The sequence below is a fragment of the Epinephelus moara genome, chromosome 8 (assembly GCF_006386435.1).
Source record: "Epinephelus moara isolate mb chromosome 8, YSFRI_EMoa_1.0, whole genome shotgun sequence".
Lineage (NCBI taxonomy): Eukaryota > Metazoa > Chordata > Actinopteri > Perciformes > Serranidae > Epinephelus > Epinephelus moara.
The window spans coordinates 11496899-11518563 of record NC_065513.1 but is presented as its reverse complement, the minus strand read 5'-3'; the positions used below and the strand labels follow the sequence as shown (position 1 = coordinate 11518563).

Genomic DNA, 21665 nt, shown 5'->3' with positions numbered 1-21665 from the left:
CAAACCCTTAAACGGGGGCAAAAAAAGCAAGAAACCTTGGGTGAGCAACCGAGGAGGGATCCTGCAATAGATGTAATCTGTACAGAATTGCTGACATTATAAAATTATGTAGACAAGCAATATGACAAAACAATATACAAAGAATGTAACCATATAAGAAGAGAATGGATCAAAGTGGCTGTCAGCAACTTCCAGGTGTCACCAACAAGATGGAGCCTATGCACCACACCACGCTGGAAAGAGCACATACAGACACACAATAAAAACTCCCAGTATGCAAATGTGTTTAATATAAATGTACTTAAAATAACACACAAATGATGAGCTCTTTCTTCCCCTCCATCCTCATCTTCTTCACTATCCACATTCATATTAGTTGTCTTTTCCTAAGTGGGCCCTCCTGTGTTCTAATGTGGTGAGAATAGGGAGATGGGTAAATGAAAATGAAATCAGTGTGAAATTAGTAAAAGCAGGGGGGGAACAATGCATGTGATTGCTATGTGAGTGCCATGATTTCTATGCCACTGTGTTTGTTTTATGTTTCAAAATAAATGATATTATAAAACTAACTGACAGTGGATTGTCTATGGAACTGCTTTCAAATTGCAATAGTTTGAAAAGTATAAACGTTGTCAATAGAAAAGGTCATAGCGTCCATCTTCAAAGAATTCTGCACAGTGTGAAATATCCCTGCATGAGGTGATACAAATCAAAGAAATTGAGGTTTTCGCTGATTTCTCCAAATGACCTTTTCATTAAAACACACTTGGCCCTTATAAAATCAGGCATGTATTGATATATGAATAAATGTATAACATTAAACAGTTATGAGTACATTCCTAGAAATGAGGCACCCAGAGGTGTTCCTCCTGAAGGGCTGATGTTCTACCCAGAACCATATGGTTATGATGAAAACTTTTTTTTTAAATATATTGTATTTGGGGGCATTTTAGCCTTTAATCGACAGGACAGACAAGTGTGAAGGGGGCAGAGACAGGGAGTGACATGCAGCAAAGGGCCACAGGCTAGAGTCGAACCCAGGCCGCTGCGGCAACAGCCTTGTACATGGGGCACCTGCTCTATCCACTAAGCCACCAACGCCCCGAAACCTTTTTTTCGAAGGAAGGATTCCTCAAGAGGGCGGTACAGTGGTGTGGTGGTTAGCACTGTTGCCTCACAGCAAGAGGGCTCCTGGTTTGATCCCGGGTGCAGGAACCCCTCTGTGCGGAGTCTGTATGTTCTCCCTGTGTCAGCGTGGGTCTTTCTCCAGGTACTCCGGCTTCCTCCCACAGTCCAAAGACATGCAGGTTGGGGATTAGGTTAACTGGTGACTCTAAATTATCCGTAGGTGTGAATGTGAGTGTGAATGGTTGTCTGTATCTATGTGTCAGCCCTGCGATAGGTGATCTGTCCAGGGTGTACCCTGCCTCTCGCCCAATGTCAGCTGAGATAGGCTCCAGCCCCCCCCGCGACCCCCAAGAGGTTAAGCGGTTAGAAAATGGATGGATGGATTCTTCAAGGGTTTTTTGTAAGACTAAGGGCCCTATTTAGATGGTCTAATACGCGAAGCGCCAGGCGTGTGGCGCATGGGCGTGTGGCGCATGGGCGCGTCCCAGTCACTTGCTAGTTAGAAGCGTTTTTAGACTGTGCGCCATGGAGGAGAGTCTAAAAGGGCTGGACTTACTCTGTGAATTAGTCATGGGTGTGTTTTGGGCGTATCATTCAATAAGCCAATCAGAGTGTCATCTCTCATTCCCTTTAAAAGAGACGCATATTACTAAGATGTTTAACAGTGAAATACTGCGCCGTTGACTTTAGACCAGGTTTTTGTTGGTCACTGGCGCATTTGCTTTTTACGTCATCTAACTAACAACGCACCATGACTGCGCCTGACCACTCCTCATTCTTAGACCAACACACCCAGAGAAGCGCAAGTTCATTTGCTAGTTAGACGACGAGGGCGCAGGGCGTGAAAATGACAACTGCGCCTGCATCTAATAGCAATGACACTTGCGACATGGATTATGTGCCCTCCGCCGTCCATGACACTTGCGACATGGATTATGTGCCCTCCGCCGTCCGCTTTAGACCATCTAAATAGGGCCCTAAGACTTCCGTTAAGAACCCTTTTCATCCAAAGAACCCTTTTTAAAGAAAGAGTTCTTCAAGGATTGTTGAGAGTGTGGTTGTTAAAAGATCCCCACCATCAAATATTCAAAGAAGAAAAGGTTCTCCGTAGAACCCCCTGGGTGGTAGCCTACATGTTAGCACCCTTAGAAAGTGGAAAGGTTCTGGAAAACAAAAAGTGGTATGATTGTTTTTCCAAGTTGCAGTGTGTTGCAGGGACTGTCGGTCTCTCTGCCACTTTGGTCCAGTTTGAAATGCCTCAACAACTTAATGGATCACCACAGTTTTGTACGGACATTCATGGTTCCCAGAGAATGAATCTCACTGACTTTACTGATACCCCGACTTTTCCTGTAGTGCTGCAATGGGGTTGACATTTTTAGCTTTTAGTTAAACACCTTAACAACCATTAAATGGACTGAAGTTTGGTCGAGATATTGATGGTTCCCAGAGAATGAATTGTAATGACTATGATGATCCATTGAATTCCTCTCTAGCACCATAAGCAGGTTCAGTTTTTCACTTTTTCTGTTGAATATTAACACCTACATGATGGATTTGCACTCAGCTTTTGAACAGACGTATCCTGATGACTTTGCTGATCCTCTTTCTTCTCCTCACTGCCAACATGCACTTCACATTTGTGGTTTCGAGTGAAGTGTTTTGACAACTATTGGAACGATTTCTTTGACATTTGGTTGAGTCATTCTCATCCCCCAAGGATGAATTGTGATAACTTTTATAATCCCCTGATACTCCTTAATGCCATAACCAGGTCAAAATTTCACTATGTTCATACTTTGGTTTATAAACAATTGCTTGCAGAACTAGCCTCAGCTATACTTTGTGTTTATTGCTAGTTAGCAAATGTCAGTGTGCCAAGATGCTGAACTAAAATTGTAATTGTGTTAAACATTATAACTGCTTAGCACCAGCGTGTTAGCCATGTCATTGTGATCATATTAGCATGATGACACAAGCATTTAGCTGAAAGCACCACTGTGCCTAGGTACAGCCTCAGAGCTGCTTAGCATAGACTCTTAGTCTTGGTCTACACTTAGCAGACTTAATAACACAGTTTTGGGGGGCAGAGCCAAGTGAGTGATTTCTGGGTTTTTCAGAATCAGATCTGCTCTGGCTCAACAATGCAGTGCTGCATTAGCACTGCATTTAGCAGTTTCTAGAGTTTGGCTTCATCATCTGGTGTGCAATGATTGCTCAATTAAAATAATCTCACAAAGTGATTGTGTGAGCTACAGGGAAAAGCTGTTCAGATTGAAACCCTGGGGATTCTTTTTGAAGGGAGCAGTGATTAGCTATAAAGGGGCCTCAGCTGTAGACGATGCTCTCAGCTCGTACAGCTTTGGGGCCTCGTTTAGAAAAATGTTCTTAGATCTGTATGTAAAGCTGAAATTTGTAACTGCACATTCAAACTGCAGCAAAGATGAGGAATCTTCTAACAGTACATTTCTTACAGTTGCTGTATCCAGTGAAAATGTCAACAATCAACGATTCAATGTGGATATTACTAAACTGATAAAATCCAGCTACTGAAGTCCTCATATGAAAATAACAAGTGATGGCCCCTTCCTTACTTCCTACCCCCCCTTCTTATGGCCCCCTTGCTGGGATCATATCTTTAAACTAGGCCTTTGATATGATCTCAATTACACACCTGTAAAGTGTCATGACTGCTCCTTGCACAGTTGTTACAAAACAGACAGACTGATATATCATCACCTGTCAAAACACTCAAAACCGATTCTGTTGCAGTTCCCGCTATAATTGGTGTCATCTGATCTGGATCACATTTCTCCATGATGAAACGCAAACAGACAAACACCTACTCAAAAGGTTAAAACAATACTAACCATTGTGATGTTGTCGGGGCTGGTAAAAATGATTCATTTTTTAGGTGACATTGAACACGTGAGTGTTCAGTCACATCAAATTAAAGTGATATAAAAAAGAATAAAAAACACAATTGATGCATTACTTACAAATTACACTACAAGAAGATGTGTATAGACTATTAGAAACCAGTCATGTTGGATGGACCACTATTTTGGCCATAGTAACCAAAACAAATACCTTAATGAAAGGTTTAAATCTTTAAGATATGGAAGATGAAAGAAAATGGAACCCAAGTTAATAAAGAAAGGAACCATAATAAACAAAATAACTGACTGTATTCAGTTTTTTTCTACACAGTAGGGAGGTAAAAGCACCTTTCATCAAATATTTGTGCGAGATAGTACATTCTTATACTTCTCAAATGCATCTAATAATTTGAAAAGAATTTGTCTAGAAATGCAAGGCACTGCCATAACTGTAACACTCAAGTAGAACATTACGAGTATAAAGTAGTTCTGCCCGTTTTACTCTTTTCTTCCTTTTTTGTGCCCTTCAGCATTCCTTATTGACTTTCATCCTTCTTTCAATTCCTCTGTCCTTTATTTTCTTACTAACTAACTTTCCCAAAACTGGTGATACTGTACCCACTGAGCAGGTTTGACCATGTTTTACTTTACTTATAAGAGAAGGAGGCTGGCATCTTGACCCTGTCCAAAGTTTTTCCTTCAGCCTCCCTAGTGACCGGGGGAAAATGCATGACCTTTTTTTGTAAATTCACACTAAATGTAGATATAGAGCCAATGAGCAAACAGAGAGTTGTCACCAAAACAAACAGCTAATTTCTTATGTAAAATGCAAATCCTCCTTAAAAGTCGCACCATCACTAAGCGGCAGCCTCTTAAGCTGAAAAATGAACTAATGGTCTTTGAATTGCCGCTTGAGGCTGTCTCCAGAAGCCAGTCAATCCTCGACACCCATGTTAAACTGCCCAACTCTGGGGCGACATCTAGCCCACCTGGTGGACTGTGCACCCCATAGACTGAGTCCTTTGCGGCAACACGGTTTGACTCAGACCCATGACCCATTGCTGCATGTCATCCACCCTCTCTCTCCTACCTTTACTGTCTATCTGGCTGTCCTATCAATGCAGGCAAAAATGCCAAAAATAAATAAATAAATAAATGGTTTTGTTCTCTATAGCTAATTTTCTCATTCATGACAACTGTACAGGAAGTGAGGGCCGGTTGCTTTGAGTGACAGACTGTCTGCCAATAATGTCCTCGGCTTCTCAGCCAGATCCACCCTTCATGCCTCCACAGCTCCAGCCTCTCGCCTAAATGGTCCCTTCTGGCTTAAAAAATCCAAGATGGTGACAGCTGAAATGCTGAACTAAAATCTTCAAAACGCGAGTCCACAGACCAAAGGCTGAGTCCACGGTAGCTACGTCCATTATTTTTATGATTGTCGCACTGTGTGCACACCTCAGCGGAATATGGGTGCACGATGTTTTAGGGTTCCAACGGTATTTGAAACAATACAAAATATGACAATTTAAACTTAAGTCCCACCTAGGGTGACCATATTTTGATTTCCAAAAAAGAGGACACTCGGCCGGCCACGACATAGCCTACTTAATTCTAACTCCACAGGTGCGCGGGCGCTCCCACGCGACAGCGTCGGTACTTTGCAGAATATCTCGGGAACCACACAACAAAACTTAATGGGGAAAATTGCTATCACAAGCATACTCTTTGGGCGATCTATGGTGAGCTCGGGGCAATTCTAGCCTTTCGAGAAGGTTTTCAATCCAGCCGTTAAGTGCGGCGTTTTTTCCGGGAACTTCGCACGTGAATTCCACCGTGATAACTCCGTGATAAGTTCATTATTCATTACATTTTGTGATAAAAACGTGTAAATTATGTTAGCGGACCTCCATATTGAAGCTTGATGTAAACGATGATGACTTCCGGTCGGTCTCTCGACCAATGAGATGCTCCGATTTCTTCTTCTTTTGTTTTTATGACGGTGACATCCAATCCCAGCAGCCAAAGATCAGCGTGAGGTGAAATAGTTATCTTCCAGTATCGAAAACAAAGGAATAATAATCTCCCATGGCCAAAACAAAGATAAATAAACATTTACTAACAACTTTTGAACGTGGAAATGTACACAAGCTTTACACACAAGCTTTACGCACTATATGGCATGTGCTTAGTCCGCATTTCCTGTGCGCACGTATGTTTTTTACTGCATTTACTGTGGTTTATGGTAGACAGAAGTTATTGTTATTTGTTTTATATAGAGCAAATTTCGCGGGTAATAATCTCGCGGGTCATAATTTCGCGGTGTTTGTGGTGGGAGAGGAGAGAGTCGGAGAGATAGGTTAGTGAGTTTGAGAGTAGTGAGTTTTATTGATAGAGAGAGTTAGACAGACAAACAAAAAGTTCTTTTCAGAACTACTTGGAGAGGGGAAAGTTCTTTTCAGAACTATGGCGACTGCAAAAAGGTGCTTCACTGTTGCTGAAGCAATGGATTTAGTTTTGAATGGTGGAGTGGCACAAGTGACTGAGGAAGTGAGGGAAAAAACGAGTGGAGAAAAAATGTAAAAATGTAAATATTTTTTGTTGTTTGTGTTAGAATGTTGGGATCTTTTTCTCCTGATAGCCAAGGCCTGAGAGAAACATATTTGAAAATGAAAAAGCTTGTACATTGTTGATCTGTGTCTTTTTTGAATTAAATTCTGTGACATTCAATTTCCGTTTTTCTTTTTCTTTTGTTTTTATACTCATATAACTATTGATCCATTCATGTGGCATCATTTTAGCATACATATTATTATTGCCCAGGTTGTCCTGAAAAAAAAGATGTATAGAGATCTGATACATGCATTAATAGACAGAGAGGCCAGGCGGACAAAAAATAGCAATAAATGGCTTGGTTTTTTAAGGGTTAAATGATACTCGCAGTTTCCTCAAAGATGCCTTATAATTTTAATATATTTAAAATGTATATGTATGGATAGAAAATTCAGTTATATTACAAAATAATATCTCTCAAAGACAGAAATTCAGATAGGCCTCAATAGGGGACACATACACACACTAGAGTGTGGCGATCTGAGCCCGATTTTACCTGACAGGTCGGCCGGGTTTGGTCAAAAATGTAGCTATAAATTGTATTCGGGCTCGGGTCGGATTCGGTCAGCTTTCAGTGAAAATGTAGTGTAAAAATAAATAAAATCCTATTGTCTGTCCTGTTTATTGCTTGGGTGCTGTTATTTACTGTTATTTTGACAACACCTGAACATAACACACACAGACACACTTTAGGTTCGTTCGAGATGAGCCAGTCCTGCGCAGATTCGATCACCGGCGATCGGCGCACAATGCATGCCGGTTAGTTTTGTGTCCGACTTCATCCCGACTTGCTCTGACGTATTACAAAAGTGGACGGCGATAAAGCCGCGAGAGCAAGGCGGCCGCAGTTGGGCCCAATTCCAATCCGATCCCTTACAAACTCACTGACTTAGAGGCGCGTTCATGGGAAGTGCGTGAGTGTGTGAGGGCTGTCCCATTGTCAAATCGTCAAGTCAGTGAGTCAGTTAGTGAGCCCTTTATGCCCCCTTACCATAGGTCAGCATCGATGCGGACTTACGGTAAGGAAATTACCCACAGTTCATTGCGTTGTGATGTCAAATACAGGGGTTGCCCTCGGAACACCGGAAGTGTTATAAAAAAAAAACGAAAACACGGTCGGCAGATATGCAAACGGTAACGTTATGGAAGGAGAGCGAAAAAACAGATAGATAAACAATGAAACATTACATTAACAAGGATTTAGGATGGTACATAAACACACATGAAGTCATATCTATCTATCATCACAAGTTTGAGACTTTCTTTTCTGGTTTCTGGTTTTGAGAGAGAGCAGCTCATGTTCACAAATATTGATTGAACCTGTTGTTTATTAAATAGCGATGATGTGAAGGTGATGAAGAAGACTCCAGATGACACTGTCTTGCTTGCATAAAGAAAAGTTTATTACAAGAAGTACAGCATCTATCAAGCATCTAGAATGCTTGGAGAGGTTCTTCAGCCAATGTGAACTACTCTCAAAGGCAACCCCAAATTACTCCCATTATATAGACACGCTGTTTCTGTGAAATGTGAGACAAAGTCAGACAAACAACCAAGGGTGACCCTAGTTGGATTTCACCCACTTTAACCCTGAGCCATAAATATCTTTTCTTTGACCCTGACCATATATGTTTTTTAACCCTGGGCCCCTTACTGGTCATCTGTTCCAAACCTTCAGAGCAAATGATAATACACTACAAACCCTTGTGGTCAAAGGAAATAACATCCTAGAATTCTTAACTTAGGTGGGGCTCCCCTTAAAGGTGTTTTGACTAAAAAAAAACAAACAGCTAAATCCTATGATTTGTCTTGGACAAACCATGTTGCAGTGTTTAATCAGTTTCTATATAAAAGGTTCCATTTATGTTGGACACTGTTCCGTAATTCAACACCTGTATATTATCAATTTAAGAGTTAATAATATAAACTAAATTCCACTAACATAACTTTAACATCAACTTCTGCAGTGCTGTGGCTGAGATGAATCCATCCCTTGTCTGCCATTGTGCCGAAGGAGATTAAAATCTGCACACACTCCCAACGATTCTGTCCCCTATGGGGAGGAAGAGGAGGACAGGCTTATTGATCATACAGTCATGTGAGTGCAGAGCACCATGTTGTGTATCTACAGCTCCATATTTCACTGTAAGTGCACAACATCGTTTTATAGCTCTGTAGCATCCTCCGTTCCTCCACCCGCCAGCGTTCCGCGCTCTGCATGGCTGCCTAGCAACACTCGCACGCGCTGCAGCATCAGCACCAGGATCAGCTAATGGCCACCGCAGAAATGCAGAGGCCAACAGCGACAGCTTAACAACACTGTGCGGCTCTCCTCTGCAAAGAACCGAGCAAACGCGCATTTAGAAACCATCATGGAGCTCATCCTGTCCCGCATATTAATCCTGACACCGTCCGGAGCACAGAGGCTGAGCTACTGTAAAACAACAAGCAGCCATCGCTGGCACGCTAATGAGCCAGATTAGACAGTGCAGGGCTAAAGCTCTGAGAGGGCTCTGCCATCACAGACTTGCAGTCTCACTCTATGAATACATGACACAAACTGCACATATGGGACCTTGCACTCGTCACGGGCCTCCATCAGCAGAGCACAATGAAGACAAGCAAGCATGGGCGACATTTAGAGGATGCTGTGCGCCTAAATATAATTAGTGTGCAAGCACACAGTGAAACATATCTATCTAGGCTATCTATCTATCTATCTATCTATCTATCTATCTATCTATCTATCTAGATATAGATATATATAGATATATAGGCTATTCTTTGTGTGTGGAATATATGCTGACAATAACCGATGAATGATCACGCCCAGAGCCGCCAATGTTAACAACATTTTGTAGAGAGGGGGATAAGTGCTGTCCCATTCCTATTTGTAGCATCCGGAGCCCTTTCAGACTCTCACACTCAATCACTTACAGCTGACGTCAGTTAAGTCAGTGAGGGTTCAGGGCTTGAGTCTTAAGGGGCCGGATTGGAATTGGGCCTGGGACTGCCTGTAACGAGGCCTCGCTCCCGGTAGTCACGTGATTGTGGGCGTACCGAAGCATGGATCGAAACACTGCCTCGGAACACTTGCGCTTCAATAGATCGACACTGTGTCGAGCAAACTGGCCTGAGCGTAACATCACTAGTTTCTACTTCTCTCCTCGCTGGAAGCCTCGGACCTCCCGCCGCCCGCTCCCGTCTCAAACACGGAGGTCTCCCTCTCCGCAGCTGAGCACCGACGGCGCACGCCCGGCCTGTTAAATAGCCTGTAACCACTGTGTGACACAAACTCAGTGCTTTGGTCATTAAATAATGTCGGGCTCGGTTCGGGTTCGGACAGAAATATGCTGCCCGTGCCGCACTCTAACACAGGCAAACACACGGAAAACCGGACATTATCATCAGTTTATAAAACCCCCCCAGACGCCCCGGACGGGAAGTGAAAAGTGGACATGTCCGGGCAAGAGGACGTTTGGTCAGCCTAGTCCCACCCTAATACAAAGCAAAAGACATAACTAACTCCCAGTGCTTAAAAATATTTAATTGCCTCCCCTGTGTTGAACCCATAGACTGTATAAATTGGTTGAACCACCCCCTCCCCTCTCATAACTGACGAACAGTCCCTAAGCAAGTTGAACCCCTATGGTTGAACCATAGACTGTATAAGCATGTTTCGCATATTGGCCATTTTTACCTCAGATAACACAGGGAATATGTTAAACCGTTTCTTGACATAAGAAACGTGTATACCACAGAAGTAATAACTCACAACTGCGCCGTGTATCCGTCAGATTCAGCTGACATTTGATGGACAACCTCAGATTGCCGCAGAGCCCTAATTAAACACATAGCACACAGGTGTGATCCCCCGCTCTCCTACAGCTCGCCTCCTGTCTGCTCTGAGAACATGACGTCATATAGAAAAATGAAATAAACACACTTAACAGATTGTCAGTGTGAACATATGCTACTCATTAAAATGAAGGTGCCGGAGGAGGAATTAATGAGCGACATCCTGAAGCGGTTAACAGGAGAGTCTGCACTGCCTGCGTACAGCAACATAGAGAAGTTCAAACGAGGGAAGGACGGCTCATACTTTGTGGCCGAGGACTTCAGTGAGACTGTGAAGAAAAGAGAGTTGGTCAACGCCAAGGAGAGACTGAGAGTGAGTGTTACCATGGTTGAGTTCCCCTGAGAAGAGAAACTCAAGTGAAACTCTTGAGTTTGTTAGCTAACATTAGCTAGCACATAAATTAGCCGAGGCTCTTCTGTTTATCCTGAAAGGGAGCTAGCTTAGCCGCAAATGCTATAAACCTTGTAAACACCTGTCAGTCATGATATTTTTTCACACACCACCAGTCATTCAAACCAACTTGCTGAAGCATAGCAGTAACTTAATTCATTTTAACTTAAGGAGTTTTACTACTGTCCAGCTGAACTATGTTGGGTTTACAGGCCAACCACAATCAGTCAGCTAGCTCTGCTTTATTTTAATGCTTTTCATCAACATGGCTGCAACATGATTATAAAGTTTACCCATGGACAATATTAAATAAAAAATACAGAGATAAAACTTGTTTTTATGAGTTTTATATCCAGCAGTAAGCCCAACCTTTTTTTAATTTCAAGGTTTGTAAATGCAGTCTGGTACAAAGGTGATGGAAGCAGACTGGAATTTCATTAACCCTGTTAAACCTGGAAAATAAATCATTGGATATAAAAGGTTTATTATGAAAAAAAACCGTTTTCTTCATTTTCAAACATGTCTCTGGAAGGTCTTATTATGATGGTATTGTGAAATCAATGATTTGTACTGATAATTTTTCTGCTTCAAGTCCCAGCCCTCAGGGTAGGGAACAGAAAAAAACATCAATAGAAAATAATTTGTCCATGTAGCCATAAAATGCCTTCATTAGTAAGGACAGCCACTTTTTGAAGACGGCTTGCTACCTTTAGTACACAACACTTTATATCTGTTTTTTCAACCTTGATTCAGTCCTCACCATCAAGTACACGGTGCTTCTTTTAATGTTCTGTTGTGTACTGTGTTTTTATGTAAATCTGTTTAAATGTGTCCTGGCAGTATGTGATATGATGATGGGTCTTTTTATTAGCACATTTCACACATGCAAACCAAAGATCAATTTCTACCTTTTGCATGCAAAAAGTAGACAAAGTATTTTCTGTTCTGTTTGTAATTTGACAGCGCTGGTGACATTAGTTGGCAACATGGTTTGAAATCCAATTCACAAAGCTTGACTGACTTTAGATTAACATTTGAAGACCTGTGCTGGCTTGGGTTGCTGCAGCAGTTTCTGTATGAAGCCCTATTATTTTGCTATGGAGAAAACTGAACACTGTAAATAATGATCCAATCAGGACAAAAAGAACACATTTATTGATGTGCCAGGGTTTGCAAAAGAGTTAAAGCTCATACTGTCAGAAATGAGGTGTGAGGTCAAGACAAGTGTCACTGCTTAAAGTGCTTTAAAATTTTCATGTTCTCCATCATTGTTGTGCTTTGTTTAAGTGTGGTTACATCACCTCAGAGACAATTTTACTAATCTGGAGAACAGTTGATATGAAACTTTAGCCTCTGTTCTCTGCAGATCAGGAACTTGAACACCATGTTCTCCCGCTTGAAGCGCATGGTGCCAATAATGCGACCAGACCGTAAGCCCAGTAAAGTGGACACACTCAAAGCTGCGACGGAATACATTCGATTGCTTGTTGCAGTTTTGCAGGATACTGACAGAGTAAGTACTGCATTCAGCAGGGCTCTATCAAATGACAAGTGTCCGTTGTTGTTTCCCAAGGACAACACTTCTTGATTATGGTTATTTTCTGTTTTCAGGATGATGGCAGTGGGACTGATTTCCTAAAGAATGCAATCACTTATGGTCAGACTGAATGCCTGAGCAATGACCTATGGAGAATGGATGATGTGAGTGTTTGTTTTTTCCACTGTGCAATAATGACATCATGTTTGACTCAGTTTAGTTAGTTTATGTGAGCTAGTATTGTAGTGGTAAAGTAAACACTGCAGTTCACATTGAAACCAACCCACACAGGTTATGTTATTGTATGGGTGGCACAGAAACCACATAATAACAGTAACGACGTATACTCAGTTTCTTAGTGGATGTAGTGTATAATGATGCAATGAGATGAACTGACATGAATAACGCCTTTATTTGGCCATTGAATTGTAAAAACCTTCAGCACAGTAAAGTAGGGTATTTTAGGCACTGAAAAGATGTAATATATGACTTTAACATGTGCACTTGCCTAGGCACGCTACTCATGTGTGAAGCTGGTTTTATATTGTAACGTTTTAGCAAAAATGCATGTGTTTGGGAAGTGCTGAACATATGACTTGAGAATTGGATTAATTAATCTGATGTAGGCATAGATGTTTCCAGTCACCTCCTTGTCAGGTCTGCTAAATTTGTGCAAAGATTATGCTCTTATATCAATAGAGTGCCGAAGTCATGCCCCTTCCGGTAGAGCTCATGGGACCTTAGATCGGAAAAAATATGAATGGCAGTGAATGGGGAGAGCAATATTATCTTTTGTTCCCGTTTGAGTTGCGACATGAAATCTAAATATGTTGTTAATGAATTTAAAACATAAATTTTAAGGTCAAGAAAGTCATACTTTGTGGTAAAACTGTTGAGAGAAAAACTTCTTAATTAGAAAGACTCAAGAGTACACAGGAGGAGGTCGCGTATGTGACGTCATAGCTTTCACTCGCTTCCTGTAGCTTGCCCTCCCCGCTGAAATTCCACTGTTTTATTATTAATCGATTTATGATTGAAGATGTCTATGTGTTTTGTGCCAGGTTGCAGTCACTCCAAGCTGCAGCAAGCGAGCGAAGGCTATGACGTCACATACGCGACCGCCTCCTGTGTAATTTTTCTAATTACGTTTTTTTCAAAAGCTTATATCTCAACAGTTTTACCACAAAGTATGACTTTCTTGACCTTAAAATGTATGTTTTAAATTCATTAACGACATGTTTGGATTTCATGTCGCAACTCAAACGGGACCAAAAGATAATATTTCTCTCCTCATTCACTGCCATTCATATTTTTTCCGATCTAAGGTCCCATGAGCTTCACCGGAAGGGGCGTGACTTCGGCACTCTATTATGCAAGTCTCGGTGGTGCTTTTTGTGGTTATGTTGGCGTGCGGCTGCAAGTCACGCATTGGGATGAGGAAATTCACTCACCAGTATGTAAACTCTCCTCCTGTGACTCTGCTAGCTAGATACTGGCTTGCTCACTCGAGGTTTTTAAATGTAAACATCAGTAAACGTCAAGGAAAAGATTGACAAAATGGGCACCAGCTGAGCTTAAATCCTGCATCATAACTAACAGAATCATATGGAAACATGGACAATTCTAAAGCAGCAGCCACCAATGTAAGAAGATGCAAAAAGGACTAAATGACAGTGCACAAGTCAAAGGAGCTGATGGGATCACTTTTCTCTTGGGCTGTACTTTGTATAATTCCATGTGACAAATAAATGATTGGTTTATTGATGTAATCACCCAAACATTAATCAAATCTGAAAAAAGAACAACAAAGCACTGCAAAATAACAGGCCTTGTTTGAATAATAAAATATGAAGAATAATTATGAATTTTAGTGCTCTCCAGTCAGTCACAGTCATGAGTCACACAAACTAAACAGCTGAAATATCAAAGAGCCTGTTTAGACCCGGTATTCGCATGCGTTTCGAGTGATCCGATAAGTGGACAGTGCTAAATACAAGCGTAAACGACCACTAACTACAACCACTTGCTGAGGTAGTTTGGGACACATTTGACCACATATCATGGGTGTAGGACGTGGTGGTATTTGTTTTTGTTGGTAAGAGTGTGCTAAAAGTTCTGTAACTTAACCTGGCAAACCTAACTTGGCAAATGGACTGCACTTGTATAGCGTCTAGTCTTACAACCACTCAAAGTGCTGTCACATTCACATACAGGTTGCCACCTGCTACTCAATAACCATTCACATGCTCTCACACACCATTAGAACAGCCATTGAAAGAATTTTGGGGTTCAGTATCTTGCCCGAGGATGCTTTGACATGCACACTGGGGAGCTAGTGATCGAACTGCCGATCCTCCAGTTGATGGATGACCTGCTCTACCTCTGCGCCACACCCTAGGAAGTGTTGCGTAACTGTTCACAGCTGTGAAGGCTGGTGTTAAGGCCCATATGAGAGGCTCCATTAGCCAATGTCCAAGACAGGAACAGAATGTCAATCAATATCCATGCGAGTAATTGTGATACATTTATCCAAATAAAAAACATGAGTGTATTCAGTAAAAGAGTACTTTGTAATGATATACTAAATTATGATTATGCTGTGATTGAAATCAGGAGTGCAGTGGGTGGTTGATTGGTTGTAATGGCATATGATAACGCATACTTTAGCATAGTTTGTTCCCCTGACCATATCCGGAAACTAATACTAAAACATCATTACACCATGCATCAAACCGAGCAATATGAGGATGAATTATGGCTTTTAGTGAGTAAATTGCTGGGTTACATTTAATCAACAATGCCCTCAGCCAGGCCTTTCTCACTTGGTATGCAAGATACAACCATGAATATAATCAAGAATATTATTAATGATGCCATTTATTTCTGCTACACTATGCCAGACACATTTTCATTACATTTAAAAGCATTGTCACTGCAGTTACATTTATGACACTTGTTTGATAGTTATTTCCCACATCACAGAGCAAACTCTAGCACCTCACTTTAAAGTACTTTATTTCCATTGTTAGGTTATTGTACCAGCTCACATTTTAAGAAAATTAAGCTCTATAGTAGATAAAAAAATGGAATAAGACATAGAAAAATGAAGCCAAGATTTAAGTTTACAGTGTGTCAGTCTTTGTACTTTGCTCTGCTTTGTTCATGTACTGTACTGTGTAACATTGTGATGCTAGTTTGAAAACAGTTAGTCATTAAGTTCTAACTGTAATAAAATAATATACAGTGCCATTTGTATGTATTTTTTCATACTCTAGCACATTAGATTTGAAAATGAATAATGGCTATGAGGTTTAAGAGCTGACTGCTATGGTGGACTGCTGTTTTACACAACCACAAGGAGTTTTTAACTGGTTATGAAACAGTTGCAATTTAAGACTAATGGCTCTATATCAGGCAGCAGTGTAGCCCGCCAGGGACAGGCCCAGATCTGGCTTCGCCGCCACCTTCGATCTGCAGTCAGAGCTCCAGCAGGAGGCAGAGAGCTCTTTGCCAACAGCAGCGTCTCCTCCTCTGGCCGGGGGCAGAGCTTTGCCTTGCTGCTCAGCCAGTCCCTGCTCATGACGGTCCCAAGGACAGCAGTGTCCGTCTGTGGCGCAATTTCTACACTGAAACACAACAAAATGTCTGATAGATGATGATGCAAGTGTACTTATGTACAGAACATCATTGCCAATGTGAAAGCTGAGCAGTGGGGGAGTGGAGAGAGGGGGGCAATCGTACTTGCCGTGGTACAATTTTTTTATTTTATTTTATTTTTTTTAAAGATATTTTTTCTGGCATTTTTAAGCCTTTAATCGATAGGACAGATGAGCCTGAAGGAGGGAGAGAGAGGGGGAGTGACATGCAGCAAAGGGCCACAGGCTGAAGTTGAACCCAGGCCGCTGCGGCAACAGCCTTGTACACGGGGCGCCTGCTCTACCACTAAGCCACCGACGTCCCGGTACAAATTAATCATACTAATATGAAAGCATCCCTAGAGCTGTGTAGATTTACTACTAAAACTGTGCGTACACACTTAGACAGAAATATGTCTATGCATTACTTTTGGAAGATCTGTAAAGATTCTGTTTTTTAAATCTCGATCTTTGTGGTGCTGAGCGCAAGTGCACAAGCCTCATTTCCTTACTCACAGTTAGCTATTAAACATCTGTTAGTATATTTACATTTGTGCATGCTGTGCCACTCATTAGACCTGTCACATCAGCGAGGTCCTCTAACACTGCTGGGGCAGTTGTCATTACGCACAGCTGTGGATAATTGTAGGGTCTGTACTAATGTTTCATCATGTTTCTGCAAACCATCATTGTGGTAAAATCATCAGAGGGATGATCAATGATTAATTCATAAAACTTGTGTTCAAACAGACTTTACAAAGTGTTTCACATGATAACAAACAATTGCTGACAGGGAAGTGAATGTAAAAAAAGATAGTATTCATCACTCTTAAATAATTTAAAACTAACTTTAATTTTAAGATCAACTCGTCTCTGAACTTATATTTAGTCTCATCCTTATATTACATGCAGCTTTCTGCCTGGTCTGTCTTTTAGAAAAAGTGCTGCTGAGCATCAGGACCAAAATCCAACATTTTTAAGCTTAGACTTTATGGATTATTAGAAAGTAAGAAACACTCCATATTCATCTTATAAACAATAGCTACAATTACAACAGAGTCAATGCATTTTCTTGTTTAGTAGTTTCATTTTTTCTTATTTCTTTCAGTACAAGTGCTTCCATTTTTTTTATTAAATCTGCATCCCTGATTGAAAGCAGAGTGTCTGACTTGTAATAGTGGTGTGGCTCTCAAAATTATTGTATGGCAGTCTGATTTTCTGAGTTTCCAAAGTTCAAAATCAAAATCAAAGTTGATTGTCAGATGTCACGCAGAGGCAAGAAGCAGTGGTATTATGTCAAGTAACTTTATTTGTTTGTTAAGTTCAGTCTACAGTCTTCAAATTAGAATCCTTCAATTCTTAAAAATGCCTGTCAGACATTCAGCAATCTGATTTTTATGTTCCATACTTTGCCATACTTTGATAAAACTATCAGTGTTTGATATGGAGATTTCTTGTGCTTTTCTGCTGCCGTGAAAACAGATTTTTCATTGTAACTGACATGGTTCATATTTTCCAAAAAAGCAGGTGGGTTTTTGATAGTAGAAGGTGATTTTTCTTAAAATAAATTTGACCTGCTTGCTTTTTCCTGACAGCTGCTGAACGTGTCAGAGGAGCACATTGAGGACGGATTCACCATGCCCTCAGAGCCGGTATCAGAGGACGGAGATATGACCAGACTGGTGTTGCAACATTGTGTTATGCCTGGATACCAGTTCATCATCCAAGTAGCTCCTGATCAGACTTTGGTAACTCATTCCACTTTCCTAATAGTCTGCACATGTAATACAATATTGCATATATAATGTTATGCTTGGTGTTTGTCAGCTACATTTCTGATGCTGGCTAGGGAGCTGCGGCAATTATGAAGATGGACTGTGTATGTCGATTAGGAATCCATGTTATGCTAACACTCTCCCAGTCAGTCTGTCAGCCAGCGAGAAAAATCTCAGTCATGCCTCAGAAAAAGAACATGTTATACATTTTTCCCTCTAGGGTTTTATACTTAATTTGTGCACAAGACACTGATGTAATGGCGTTAACAAGAACTCATGTTAACTGTGTTAATATAAACCCATAAAAGGAAGCCTCGGGTTGAAATTTAATTAGAATTTAAATCCTTACTTTGCCTCTGGACAGGTACCTTTGTTGCACACCAAAAAAAAAAAAAAATACAAAAACATGGTGGTTTGTGGATTCAGTGGAATTTTCCAATAGTCCATCTCACATAGACACATAAGGGGGTACATAATATGAAAAACATCACAATATTATATGATGAATACATCAAGAGAATAAGATTTTATTTATTCTGTTAATTTAGTTTTCAGAAATGGAAATTTATATGAACAAGTAGAGTAGATAAATAGGATGCTGCAGGAGGAGAACACAATAACAGCAACGTTTGTACACTACAATACAGTCCAATACAATAGTATATAGTTCTCCAACCTTTTTCACCTTCATAATATACTAACATACAACAGTGTAAACTTTGGGCATATCAAAATGGCAGTTTAAGTAAATGAAATTAATTCCTGCAGAGTAAGTGTTTCAGAAATTAGTTGATATTCTTTCATCACTATTGTTGTTGTATGCAACCAAATGATTTTAATACCCATTTCAGGATCAACTCTTGTGCCAGAACACTGACAACATTTGTCCCCCAACAGGTAGCATTACAATATGTATCACTATTGTGCTTGGGGTACATTTTATTTATTCCGAATTACTGTCAAAGGTGCCCACTTCTGTATTGCATGGATTTTACTACATCACAATAATGGATCTTTGCATTTCTGGTCCACTCCTGGCCATCTTCTGCAGATAAGTCCCGGCATTTATTGTGTCCAAGAGTGTGATTGAATGTCTGGTGGTCAGAAATGTTTCACTTCCAGGAGGAAAGCAATTTCTCTGTTGGGGTGAGGAATGGAAAGTAAGGGGGAAGGAAAAGTGACCATTCTGCAAAATAGAGAAATACTGCATCAACCACTACAGTTACTTTTAAGGTCATCAAGGAATGAAAAAAGGCGCTCAGTGTTGTACGTCCCAATAAGGAGTTTATGCATTTTTATTTGTATTACTCCTTAGATGTTACAGGTCTACTATGCAGGAAAGTCAGTTACTGTTCATAAACATGCTCACCAGTGAAAGTGAAGGTAAAAGTCAACCCCAGTTTGGCGTTTCACCTCGCTATATTTGTGTTTTTTTTGACATTTTGTCCCTGGGATGCCTGCTGCTTACGGTCTGGCAGCTAGTTGCTATCTTTTTATAAAGTCCCGACCTCATCTGAGCACTGTGCGGCTGCATGCCCATAATGTCCTACGTAAAGAGAATAAGAAGAAAATACAGGCAGAGGGCAGAGTTTCAGTAGATAAATACACCGCCAAACACATCTAGTGGGTCATAAGTGATGATTGAGAGGGATTACTTCTGTATCAGTCTGTACATCCTGCATAGTATCATTAATTTAGCACAATGTAGCAAATTGAAGTCTAATTTACATGACAGTGTGGCTTTACAATGAAAATCAATTCTTCATTATGTATGTTTTGTTAATGTGGCGCGTACTTAATTAAACCATTCGGCTGATAGACTGCCTGAATGCAAAATCTTCATCAGCTTCAGGTAAATGGTGTAACCTTGTGAACACAGTACAGGCAGCCTTCATACTATATACAGGACTAATGCTTCTAACAATAAGCAATCAGACCTGTGTTTAATTTCAAAAATGATGTGGCAGGAATGTTCCACAATTACACATGGCAATCAGCCTGAAGCATCTGATTGTCCTCAGTGTAGCCCTGACATCTGAGTCATTCGAAGCGCTCCTGCTTGAACCTCGTCATCTGATTGGATAAATCAATTTGAAGAGGTTTAGATCAGGACAAGACCAATATTTTTTATTGTTCCACCTTTTGTGTGTGTGTGTGTGTGTGTGTGTGTGGTTGTGTGTGTGTAGCTGCACTTGCAATAATGGCACCAAGGCTAGGTTCAAATGAGGAAATCTGTCTAAAGTGAAAAGTCAAACCTATAGCAGTAGAGACTTGTCATGTCCAGTTTATCCTCAGGGAACTGGAAAATGTTTTATTCATGGCAAATATGGTGCTGTGAGAAGATAAATGAGACATGTAATGACAGACAGACAAATACAGAAAGTATTTATGATAATGGATGCAATTCTTCTTTATTCAACAGATGTCTCAACCCTGCTGAGTGGTGTTTAGAGCGGATATTGGAAACCTGCCAGGTTGGATATGTTTAATACATAAGTATCAAATCAGTTAACAGAAACACATTTTCAGATGAAATGCAGATTGCTGACATCATCAAGACTTAAAGGTTAACAATTACCAATATTTAAATATTAGGCAGGTTATATCAGATGGTGTGATAATATTAATATTATAATATATAATTATTATTCTAATGAGTGGTGGTGGTATTGTCAGACCCAAATATTGATCCAATAATACACAAATGTTGCCCCCATGTGTTCATTTTTATGATGTTTTCAATTGATAATTGGTACAAAACAAGCACAGGCCTTGCTCACAGAGGAGAGCAGTTTTGACACGTTATAGTAGAAAAAGTGCGTGTAAATAATAAAATTATATCATGACTGAATTACAATTAGCTGCATCAGTCTTGGGCTCCTGATATTGTGCATGATAGCTCAGTGTCATGGCTTACTGGGACACTTGAACATAACGGAGCATCATTAATGCCGTTAGTGACACCTTTGCTTTTCCTGCCATGACAAGTCAAAATGTCTGCTGTGAAAAGGGTCCATTGCTTGACGTTGGGCCACTTAATTCAGTTTTACAGCCAGAGTAAATGGCTGTATGTTAATTGGCCTATTCATAACTGAACTGTATTCTTAGTGTTAAATCCTTGTATCTTCTTGCTGCCACCTCTAACATGGACACTGTGAGCTCTGGCCCAGCTCACTGACACAGAAGCTTCCAGTTATTCTGTGTGACTAGTCGTCAGTTCACGTTGAAATGAGGTGTGACTGATCATTTGATGAGGTCACCAAACTCTTGCATGTAGAAGGACTAACCCCTCTTTGTCTTTTTCATGCTTTACTTTGAATTGACACTGGAGCACAGTGGAGAAGACCTTGTTCCACACCGATTTAAAATGCACTGTTACAGTGCCCCCTTGTGGTTAAATATCTCAAGCCTGCTACACCCAGCATCTCTGTGAAATGAGATCAGTAGTGTCCTCTGTTGCACCTGTAACCATAGGGACAGCAGGGTGTACTAAAACACCTACAGCAGTGCCGTATGGTGGGGAAGGGGAAAACAAACCGTTTAGATAAATAATTTTTATCAACAAGTCACCGAGTGTAATGATTGTGGACCTGTTCTATTTTAGATAAGGTAATTCTTGTTCTGTTTTCTAGGGGCCTGCTAAAGAAAGGATTAACCTCGAAGAAAATGCAGTTTTATTTGTCTTATTTCATTTAACTTTTGAAGTTTACATTTTGTTTGAGTCAAAATGAATGTTTTTATTTTTATTGTACAAACTGTATCCTTGGCAGCCCTTAAATAAAATGTACAAGACAGCTTCCGTTTTTAAAGTTTATGTCTGAAAAGGTTTGTTTTCTAAGTCTAAAGATCAAA

The 21665-nt window shown here is 40.5% G+C and overlaps 1 protein-coding gene across 1 annotated transcript; it reads left to right on the top strand.

Annotated features, from left to right (window-relative positions):
- Positions 1-10526: 10526 nt before the first annotated feature.
- On the top strand, positions 10527-21608 carry figla (folliculogenesis specific bHLH transcription factor). The gene is made up of 6 exons (XM_050051293.1): positions 10527-10788; positions 12233-12379; positions 12478-12567; positions 17634-17786; positions 20236-20287; positions 21446-21608. Exons 1-5 carry the CDS (start codon positions 10588-10590, stop codon positions 20251-20253), a joined length of 609 nt encoding a protein of 202 aa, XP_049907250.1. The 5' UTR covers positions 10527-10587; the 3' UTR covers positions 20254-20287; positions 21446-21608.
- The last annotated feature ends 57 nt before the right edge of the window (positions 21609-21665 follow it).